Source organism: Vollenhovia emeryi, unplaced genomic scaffold (genome assembly GCF_000949405.1).
Source record: "Vollenhovia emeryi isolate VEMERY1.0 unplaced genomic scaffold, V.emery_V1.0 DF939288.1, whole genome shotgun sequence".
NCBI classification, from domain to species: domain Eukaryota; kingdom Metazoa; phylum Arthropoda; class Insecta; order Hymenoptera; family Formicidae; genus Vollenhovia; species Vollenhovia emeryi.
This window is the reverse complement of record NW_011967078.1, coordinates 51,813-62,216: the sequence shown is the minus strand read 5'-3', so window position 1 is coordinate 62,216 and position 10,404 is coordinate 51,813. Positions and strand designations below refer to the sequence as shown.

Here is a 10,404-nt window from a genome sequence, read left to right as displayed (position 1 = left end):
TGGTTATACTGTGCTTATAGTTCAACGCATGAAACTATTTATTATAGGTTTGTTTTCTGTTTCTGCACTGGTGAACTAGTGCAGTAAACTAGAATGAGAAAAAATATGCTTGTCTTACTCTAATTTGTTGCACTGGTTCATCAGTGTAGCAACAGGAAACAAGTCTCTTATGTTACAGCTTTCACTTGCACTCGATTAATGCTTATTTTGAAAAGAAAATAAGAGACGTAAAAATGTGCAGCTAAAAAAGAAAAACTAAAATTTTCTAGGTGCACTTTCTACATTTGAAATGAGATACGTGTTAAAAGCAAAAGAAAACTGCGTTAAATCCGAAAAAAAATCGGCGCGCAGGACAAAGGTGGAAAACGGTGTATAAATTCACATTTTAAATTACAAATATTGGGCTACCTACATGGCATCTCTCGTATGTTTTTAAAAGCAAGATACGACGAAAAGTAAAATCTAACGATGTGCGCCAGGATAGAGTTAAGTAAAAATATACATAATCATTTCTAAATAGTAAAAATTTAATGTCTCATAGTCTGCTACAAAAGTCGTTCGCTTCCTCATTAAAATCCCGCCCTTTTTAATTTCGTAAATTCGAGTCATAACAATTTGTCAGCACAAAGCGTCGCGAGGAAATAAATACCGAAAGAAAACCATGATAGATACCTGAAATCAATACGGTAAACTTAAGCTGTAACGAAGAATTAATGCACCTGTGCGTGCCACGTGATCAGAAATTCTTTCCTTCAACCATAGACGACGGAGGGTATAAATCGGCAGCACCGCGCGTACCTCCGCGCATATAATTCGCAGAAATCATTACAAAATTTATTCAAGAAGTTAATATACAAAGTTACATAATTTTTGTCGTCCGTATATCAACAAGTACAACGCAACTTTTTCCCTCGCCTCGACAAAAATGTAGAAAAAGTTGGCGCAGCTGTATAGCCGGGATATGCGATACGTGGAAAAGGATCACGTGTATGGCATTCTACGTATATTAGGCACAAACACTAAAAATAATGACGATAAAAATAATTGACTTAATCGTCTCTTCTCGCGCGTTCAATAAAAAAATGTCACATCAAAAATGAGAATCCGGTTATGGCGAGAAAAACGGAAGGAAAAAACTAGGTGCTCCCTCGCGAACCGATTTATCAACAATCTAAAACTAAACGTAATAATAATCGTAGTTGATTAATCTAAGAGTATAATGATAAAGATAAGCACATAGATATCAATATATATATATATAAAACACAACAGTAGTTGCATAGTGGAGTCCCTCAGGGAGGGGGAGAAAGGAGAAATAACAGCAAGTTTTGCTCGGAGAGAATTCATGGCGCGGTCAGAATTTTGGATTGAAAAAAAGAAGAGAGAGTAAGAGAGAGAACCGGGTCGATCTCCGCGAGCACGATATTAGCTGTGCTCGTTCAAGTGGGTATTGTTACTAGAGTTATTCATTAGTTCGATAGACGCCATCGTGGAGTGCGAATGATTGGACAGCTGAGAGGTGGGATGATGTCGTGGATTGGTATTGTGGAGGCTGTGCAGGTAAGAGCGCTGGACGGGCTTGTGTTGACCAAGCTGCAGCAGGGCCTCCGGTATGGTGAACCACTTTCGCTTCCGGCCGATAGCGCGCGAGTCCTCCCATTCCGGCAGCTCCTCGGTCACTCGCATAACCCACACTTCCGTTCGGTGTTTGTGTTCCGCGTTCTGTAAAGAGAGAGAGAGAGGCTCTGTCTTATCGGGGTCGTTATTTCGCTTGGAATCCACGTGAGCTCTCAAAGTGACAAGTCGAATGCAACAGCGGCTACGATACAATTGTACACGGAGCGTAGCGCGAAGAAGAAGAAGAAGAAGAAGAACATTGAAGGGGCATAATGTAATATCTGTGTGGCATACATCACGAGTTATAACCTCAAATGTGCCGAGGCAACGGCCCAACTGTCCCAGAACGCCGGCCTCCTCTCGGACCTCGCGTAGAGCCGTGACCGCTGGTTCCTCCTCGGGCTCGACGCCGCCGCCTGGTACTATCCAACTGTCGGGTCTTCGACTGGATGTAACTAGTAGTACCTGCAAGTTGACGGGTACACGTGAGACCAGCCCGACCTCGGGCGAGGACGCCAAAGTCCAGCGCGATCGATGACTCGGAGCGACGAGCGCGAGCCAGCCGGCTCGCGCGACCGACCGCCCACGTGCCGCCGGCGAGGGCACGCGCACGCACAGGTGGCTGCCATCTGCCAGCCTGGGCCTTACCTCGTCCTCGAGATCGCTCTTTACGCAGATACAGGCGGCCCTGCGTCGGTAGCCCTCCGAGTCGTAGATGCGGATCGAATTCGCCTTCTCCTTCACCATGTTGTTGTTGTTGCACCGTGGACACCCTCGCCTCAGATCTTTCCGTAGATTCATAAATAATCGTCAAACGGCCCGACGGGCCATCCTGTGCATCCGCGTCGTCCTAACGTTGCTCGTAGCCGACATATTATCGACATCGAGTCCTCACTTTGCCGTACGTAAAAACGTGCGAGCGGCCCCCGGGGTTTCACGTGCGCGCGCGGTGGCCGCGGTGCGATGCGCCTGCCACCCGTTGCTCAGGCCGAACGAGTGCGCGTCCCTCCGCTCGCAACGACGAAACGCGTCTGCCGCCGCCGATCTGTGCCGCCCGCGCGATAACCCACCGAACAGAAACCCGATCCTCGCCGGACGCTCGCTATAACCTCCAAGGCACCCGAGGCTACCCGCGTCGACCAACCACGGCCGGCCGTGAGACGGCCCCCCCGCCCCGCGCCACGACCAATCAATCCGGTTCGATCCCCGCGCGCGTGCGCGCGCGCATGGGCTTCTCCGCGCGGGATCTTCGAATAGCCGGTGGGGCCGATATTTCAGATTGTCGCGCACGATCTTACGTTCTAAATTTTCAAATACATAATGCGACACGAATTAGACTTCAAACCTCAGTGTTTTTTTTATGTGAAAACGTTCTACTATGCAGTCCACAATACGGTCTGGTATTATTTTGTACATAAATGCCAATAAGATTTACAAATGCAAAAACTGTATGCGATTCTGTCGGTAAATCAAACCACTACAGCATTCCCTTAAAATACGAGCCCGTGACGCTTTACGACGACTTTATTTGGCTGGACGGAATATTAATGATCGCTCGTGATCAGGCTCGAAGGCGATTCTGTGACGATGCAGACGATGATTAATATGAATACGCGTTCGGGGGTGAAATGGCATTGGCTGGAATTCCTAGAAAGCGCGTGCCTCTTTGTCGCTTACGTTAAAATGCGATAATAAAAGTTTCAATCGTCAACAAGTAGCATTGAATTCTTAACGAATTTAAACAAGCGTGAATACACACGTTCTGATTAGACGAGGAAAGAAATTAAATGCAATCGAGAAGAATAGATACCTCACACATTGAAAATGATTTTTTTAAGAATCGTGCATTCAAGTCTACTTTATAAAACTCAGCTCATAAAAGTTAATTCGAACTCTTCGAGTTAATTGTTTATGTTTTCAATTTACTCTCACATTCAAAGGATATCGATAAATCGACTATCAATATTGACGGTAAAGGGAATTTTGACGGCACGCACGTATCATGTAATATGAAAAAACTAATGGAAAAACTAATCGCAAGATGATTCTTCTTCTTTGTAAGATAACAATTCGAAACTATTTGTAATTTATGTTGACCTTAGGCAGACTTTGTAGAAGATACAATTACTTATGGACTATTCTGGACTATCTTGAACCAAGCTGAGTGCAAGTGGATCGGTTCGAATTTCCTAAGAGATAAAGCAAAGCAATTAAATAGAGTATTTCCCCGTCAGATAATTCACTGAACGCGATATAAAGCTGAAGACAAAACTATGTTGACAAGAGATGTTCTTACAGCCAATACTGATATTCCAAATCTCTCTCTCAAGTGTCCATGAAAAAACACGTACAAGTATACAGAATTTCAGTTGGAAAGAAGCTGGAAAGAAGAGCTAGATTTCCTCAATAGTCGATAAGGAAGGTAAATTATCTCTATACGACTCACTAAACACATATGGTATGAAACGTATACATATTTATGTAGTGAATAATATAACAGTTTTCAGTTAAATTAAAATAGACAAAAGTAACGGAGCGTTAGTAATCACACCTTAGAATCAAGGATGCCTCAAGAATTTATCGTATTTATATTCACGAAAAAACGTGTGTTTAAACGATCAAAATCTCCTCAATCTTTCATAAATCACACATGAATTTTGCTTAAACAGAATTCCGTTTCCATCCAACCCTAAACCAACTCTCGCCGCGTTTCGGTCGCTAACGCTAAAGAAACATGCCGTTCGACTTGACTCTTAGTAAGGCAAAATCAGACTGGTCAAGTAATCAACTTACGAACTTATCATCACTTTGTACAATAATCATTCATAAACGCTTACCCTCCCCGCAATTACCGCGATCGCGCGACTCGTCGCACCTATCGCACGTAGAAAAGAAAAAAGAAAAAGAAAACAGTTTGTAAAATTACACGTCTCGTGAATCGAACGTAGCTTATAAACTATATATTTAAGTCAATAGTGTCATACATACAAATGGTTCATTACAACCTGTGTGTATCCACAGTTACGATCCTGCGAATTTAGGCTTCCACCGCCTTTCCTTCGCGATCTCATTATTCTACAGAGCTAGATTAGACGCACTTTCGGGCTTTCACGTTTTATTTGGCGGCAATCAGATCGATTGTTGTTGCAGCCCCTCGAGTAGAGGAATTCCGTACCGTACATCTTAAATCAATAGGAATTCCCTGGTGGAAATATTTCGCTGAGAGTATAATGGGATTTGGCCGAAAACCCCTCGCGATTGACCTCGTTTCACCTTATCAATATTGCAGTAAAAGTTCAGCGAGAAATTACTTATTAGAAAGTAACACAGTTTTTAGTCGAGTTCAGTAAATTTCGTATCTAATATTTCATAATTTTTTTTCAGTTCTTTTTCACAATATACTTTGACCTTCCTCACATTTCGTTGCATCGCATTGAATTTTGAATCAAGGACAATTATGATTTATTTTGAGATACGTTTAGTAATTTTGTAATCTCACTTTTTGTCGAGTTCACAGTACTTTCAGAAAGATATTTCCATCAGTCTCGCTGATAACTACAATAACGAAGATAATCCGGTCCTATACAAGATGTCCGAGAACCAGGCGTCTTTCTCACAAACAAATAAAATTCTTTCAACGATTTCTAACTTTTGCTTAAAAGTATTATGCAATTGTCGAGTAATTAAAAATTAGGGGGCAATTAACAATTCGACGAAGCTACGGAGGGAAGATAAATAACGAGATGCCTCTCAATTAAGGTTGCGAAATTTTTATGTAAAGCTCGCCGATCAACATGAAAAACCGAATACGCGGTGGTTCAGGGACACTCTATGCGATTGGAAAAAGAAAAGGTATAAGTAGATGCGTGAATATATATTTAAAAAAAAAACTATTACTTCGTACGTTTTTGTTTCAAATAACTAAAAACAAGTGTCGTCCCGTTTCTTATTTCAGTTGCGGTTCCTGCACCCTGCTACTCCGCTCTAGCGTCCTCTCACTTTCTCTCCTTTCCCCCTTTAATACAGCAAGTGTGAGAGGACGCAACCAGGATATGAACAGGAGTCACAATACGGAATACCGCTACGGGACCGGGTGCGAGCACGTGCGTGCGTGCGTGCGTCGATTCGACGCGCGATGCACGCACACGCGACGCACGTGCTCCCCGCGTACCGCCGTGCCGCGCCGCAGCATTACGCGCGTTCTATTTGCGTCCCTCATCACTGCGCGCGCTACCAGGCGCTTTCTACCCCGCATTCCGTCTTTGTATAAATCGTCGCAGTACAACGAGCCTTACATATTGTAAAATCGACAAACGACCAGCCGCGAGACACAATCCTCGCCTCGATCAGTAATACAAAGAACCTCCCTGTGTGTATACGCGTGTGTTATCGCTATCGTCGATGTCGCACCTTTGTCTTGGGTTCCCTTTACACATCTCCTTCCCCTATCACCTTTTCTATATTTTTTTTGCTTAATAGTTTTTTTTATTTCTTTACGAAATCGAGCTTGTCGTCTCCACGGCCACTTACCTCTCGTATAGCTTAAAAAAGGTGTGCATATATATACATACAGGATGTTTTAGGCGTCGCGCGCTTTCTCTTCAATACAGATACTTTTCTCTCCTTGACTCACGTGCTCGCGTAATTCATTAATTTCGATACGTGTAATATTAAATATCACTCAAGCTCCGAATAGTTTCTCTCTTTTTTTCTTTTCTTCTTACGTCCGCTTGTAATCCAGCGAGCGACTTCCGTTGCCTGCGAAAACTGTCTAGTCTGCAATTTCGCTTATCAGTGAAAAAGGTGTCCAGCCCGATATCTACATATCTGTCGAGAGAAAGTGCGCGAGAGTATGCATATATATAAACACATGTGTATGTACATACTTTACGCGTTCGGTTTTATTAACATAATTTATTTCTAGTTCCTTTCGTGGTGTGTTTCTCTCGTCGCATCGCCCACATTTCCTCGCTCACCACGTGTACTCTCTCTCTCTCTCTCTCATTGCTCTGTTAGTTTGTGTCTGTAAACCTCACGCAAGTGACAAGTCCGAGCCGAACATATACGGTTTGCGTACATTACTGGAACAATGATAGACTTTGATTGTTCGTATTACAAAAACTACTTCTGCTGGGTTATGTCAATCCTTATCCATATACAAAAGAGATTAATTATACAGTAGGTAAATCCTCAGTAATCGACAATAGACTGTACATCTCAGTAACACGGAGCGTGTCAATTCTCTCTAATAACAACAAAAGAGATTTATCACATTAGTATGAATCTCAGTAAGGAAGGTTAAATCAGAACCTTTATTGTTACTACAGCATCAACAGTGTTACGTCGTCATCTCCAGCGCTCGAAACTCTTATACATTCTGGCTCTCCCTTTTATGAAAGTATCAAAAATATCCTTTCTAGCACTCATTCCCCAACAGACAACGGAAATTACGATATATCGTCTCAATACTAAAAATCAATAAAAGTATAACCAACTTATGTAAGGTAGAGCTCACCTGCTCCTACGCAGGTCCCCTTGACTAAGATTCGTCCTGTCCCCCTTTTCCAGAAAGAAAGAAAAAGAACCATAAAAAGAGAATAAGAAAAGAGAAAGAAATCATGATACCGAGATAATAAAGATTGTCCTGCTTAAGCGCTAAATCGAGCTCAAGATGTAAAACTAAGTAAAATTTATAAATATGGTACAATGATATCAAGCGATAGAGCAATAATAGATTAATTGTAGATACGTATAGGTAATAGCATTGTATCGTTGAATCCTATGGCGATTTTTTTTTGTTATTTAAGTCCTCCGCTTAACAGTAGTAGAATTGAGGATTGCATTAAACATCTGTGTCCCCGTGTGTTCGATTTGATGAGCGAGTATCGTTCAGTCGAACAATTCACCGCACGCACCCAATCACCATTTTGCATGGACTAGCAGCCACCTTGACTAGCTTTTTTTCTTTTAATTTCTGCCATTCCCTGCCACCTCGGTCCCGTCGGTGCAAACGTCCTCTGGGCTAGCAGCTTGTTCCACTATACTCCAGCAAGTTCAGCAGGTACGAATCAATCTCCAGGATGTTCAGGGCAGCTACGATTCACTTGAAACCATTTATCGATACAGCTGAAAGAAGAACGCACGATTTTATATTACCTTATCCCAGCCGTACGCTAATCAATTGAAGGCGACATACTTGTTCAATTTGCATTAGCTCAAATTAATAATTACTTTGTGATTGATTGCAGTTTAATGCTGCAAAATTTCGATACGTAAAAGCGACGTATCGAAATCTTCACAGCAATTTATAGCAACACAAACTTTCCGGACCAATCGAACGTCTCGACCATCTCAACGCATCTACCATAAAGGAGTTAACGGAAGACAGTGAAACATAAATAAGTAAATTGCACCGTCGTACATACTTTTTATGATATATACAGAGACAGGGCAAGCGGGCTATAAGATCTCCAGACTGCAGCTCTTCCAAGCAAATGACACATTCGCCTTTCCCATCCGTCAGCACGTCCTCTGTCATGTAAACAAGCAAAAGCACACTTAACCACCGTCCTAACAATCGCCAGCAGTTATCAAGTCGTCGACGAGCGGTGCTCCTGGTCAACGACAGAGACCCAAGGAGCAGTGTCTACCGTTTACCAGGCGGATAAGCGACCTCCTCGCCACTCGCTCCACTCACCGTTGTAACTGAGCCGTGGCTTGGTCAGGCACATGACCAGGTGACACTCGATATCATCCGGCAGAATAAACTTGGAGCATACAGGACACTTTAGACCTTGAACACAAAGACGAGCAACGTCAGTAGAAGAAAAAACAGAGAGGGGGCGGGGCGGGGCGAGAGTGCAGGTCGAGTACCGTAGAAGACCCGTCTGACGCGATCCACGGGGACGACAGCCTCGGCCTCGTGCTCGTTCAGGCACGAGCTCACTATAATTCCCATAATAGACCCGACATAACCTCAGCCGTGGCGCGCGGTGCCGCGCGGCGATCCTCTCCCCATCCTTCGCCGCCTCCCGCGGAACCGGGCCTCACCGATCCTGGCGCGCGTCCGCCGCACGCCCGCCTCCTCGTCCTCTCGCGCCCCGATATCTTCCGCACGGCCGATTCGAAATTCAGCCCAGGCCCCGCTCGGTGTCCTCGGGCTCTGTCATCGATTGTAGTACGCGGTTACCGGGCCAACCACCCCGGCAACACGCGTCAAAACAAACGCCCCCTTGTCCCGCCCGCGAATCACTCGCCGCGCACCCGACTCCGTTTCGCGCGGGGGGGGCTCTCTCTCTCTCTCTCGCGCGCGCGCTGGCGCGACCTAACCTCGCTTTTTTTTCTCCGCGGCGCTGGCAATTAGGTTAGAGAGCGCCGACCGAACGCATGCCCCCCGCGCGCGAGCCGAGGAGAGCCGCGTCCGGGGAGAATCGACGCGGACAAACGACCGGCGGCTGGCTGACTGGCTGGCGAGCGCGCGACTCCTCGTCTCGTCACGGCGATACGATGCACCCCGCCGCGCGCGACGCAGCGCTCCTTCGCCCGAGACGGAACAACAAAGAACCGCCGCGTACGAGATTCGCATCTCGACGGTGCACAACATATTTGTTGACTCTCGGCGCTGGGGGGGCTCGCGGTGAAACGGCGACGCGCGTCGAGCTGGGTCTCGCGCGGAGCGGAGTCGGAAGACTCGGGGGGGTGGGGGGTGGGGGGAGGACTCGACTTACCGTTCAGGGACCAAATGTGCGAAGGCAGGCTGTGAGCGGCGTAAACGCGGCCGCTCTCCTCGTCCGTGTCGTCGGAGTCGAGCTGCGGCAGGCCGAGGGCCTGGCCGACCCCAACCCCGACCGAGGTGGAGAGGCCGGCCTGGCCGTCGGAGGAGAGGTCCGGCACGGAGCTCAGGGAGCGCGCACGCTGCCGGCTGTCCCCGGACATGCGCGAGTTCTGCGACTGATTGGCCTGCTGGTGCTGGTGCTGCAGCAGGCCGACGCCGCCGGGCAGGGAGCGGAGCACGGAGAAGCCCTGCATCGCGGTCTCGTTGGCCCCAGTGGAGGACTGACCGTTGCCACCAGCGGATTGTGCCACGGTGCTCGCCTTGGCTCCCATCCCAGGTTCCGCGGTGGTGAATCTGCTAACCACGTCGTCAACCACGTGCTCGCCCGCCCGCGTCCTCGCTCGCCGTGTCGCCCCCGCCTGCTGCCCCGTTGGCCGTCCGGCGATCGGACTCGCTCGCCGCCGCCGCCGGGCTCGCGCGCGACCCCCGGGCCGACGACCGGGCGGAAGAGTGAGGAAGGAGGAACGCGACCCCCCGGGGTCCCGGGTACCTCAGGTCCTGGCAGTGGTACGGACACACACACATACACTGGCGCGGTCTCCTCGCGCGCGCCTCCGTCTCGCCCTCGTCCACCTCCTTGTTCCCTTTTCCCCCCCGCGGCTCACGTCGGCGTCGGCGTCGGCGGCGACAGACGGCTGGACGACCTGGCACGGCCACACCGGCGGCGCGGCGCTCTTACAACACCCTGGGATTTAACTTAGGCCGGAATTTAGCAAACGCGCGCCACAATGAGCAAGTCATTTCGTCCGCGAACATACCAGCGGCTCGTCGCACAAAACATTCCCCGACATCTTAAACTTCCTAGATGTCAACACGGTCGGCTCGCGCAGACACTCCACACACTCCCCCCCGCGCTTGGCGAGACTGTGCGCGTGCACGCGCCGCGGGTCACGCGACTACACGATGGGTCGTGCGTTCGTCAGCCACAGTATAACCAGTAGTGGCACTCGCTC

The 10,404-nt window shown here is 47.5% G+C and overlaps 2 protein-coding genes across 3 annotated transcripts; both read right to left on the bottom strand.

The window, feature by feature from the left end:
* Window positions 1-506: 506 nt before the first annotated feature.
* On the bottom strand, window positions 507-2,772 carry LOC105559151 (diphosphoinositol polyphosphate phosphohydrolase 1). 2 transcript variants are annotated; one of them, XM_012007243.1, is made up of 3 exons: window positions 2,266-2,772; window positions 1,912-2,082; window positions 507-1,722 (listed from the first exon to the last, which is right to left on the bottom strand). In XM_012007243.1, exons 1-3 carry the CDS (start codon window positions 2,416-2,418, stop codon window positions 1,426-1,428), a joined length of 621 nt encoding a protein of 206 aa, XP_011862633.1. In that variant the 5' UTR covers window positions 2,419-2,772; the 3' UTR covers window positions 507-1,425. The 2 variants fall into 2 exon arrangements, with proteins under 2 accessions (XP_011862633.1, XP_011862634.1); XM_012007244.1 differs by having other exon boundaries at window positions 1,927-2,082.
* A 1,300-nt stretch (window positions 2,773-4,072) lies between these two features.
* Window positions 4,073-9,756, bottom strand: LOC105559150 (E3 ubiquitin-protein ligase ZNRF2). The gene is made up of 4 exons (XM_012007242.1): window positions 9,345-9,756; window positions 8,315-8,410; window positions 8,043-8,148; window positions 4,073-7,743 (listed from the first exon to the last, which is right to left on the bottom strand). The coding sequence occupies exons 1-4, from the start codon at window positions 9,721-9,723 to the stop codon at window positions 7,686-7,688; spliced, it is 639 nt and encodes a 212-aa protein (XP_011862632.1). The 5' UTR covers window positions 9,724-9,756; the 3' UTR covers window positions 4,073-7,685.
* Between the last annotated feature and the right edge of the window lie 648 nt (window positions 9,757-10,404).

Coding starts and splice junctions, on each gene's coding strand:
- LOC105559151 (XM_012007243.1), bottom strand. CDS start 2,418: ATGAATCTACGGAAAGATCTGAGGCGAGGGTGTCCACGGTGCAACAAC. Junction 2,083..2,265: donor AGAGCGATCTCGAGGACGAG/GTAAGGCCCAGG, acceptor GTCAACTTGCAG/GTACTACTAGTTACATCCAG. Junction 1,723..1,911: donor TTGAGGTTATAACTCGTGAT/GTATGCCACACA, acceptor CTCTCTTTACAG/AACGCGGAACACAAACACCG.
- LOC105559150 (XM_012007242.1), bottom strand. CDS start 9,723: ATGGGAGCCAAGGCGAGCACCGTGGCACAATCCGCTGGTGGCAACGGT. Junction 8,149..8,314: donor GCCACGGCTCAGTTACAACG/GTGAGTGGAGCG, acceptor TTTACATGACAG/AGGACGTGCTGACGGATGGG. Junction 7,744..8,042: donor CTCTGTATATATCATAAAAA/GTATGTACGACG, acceptor TTCTTCTTTCAG/CTGTATCGATAAATGGTTTC.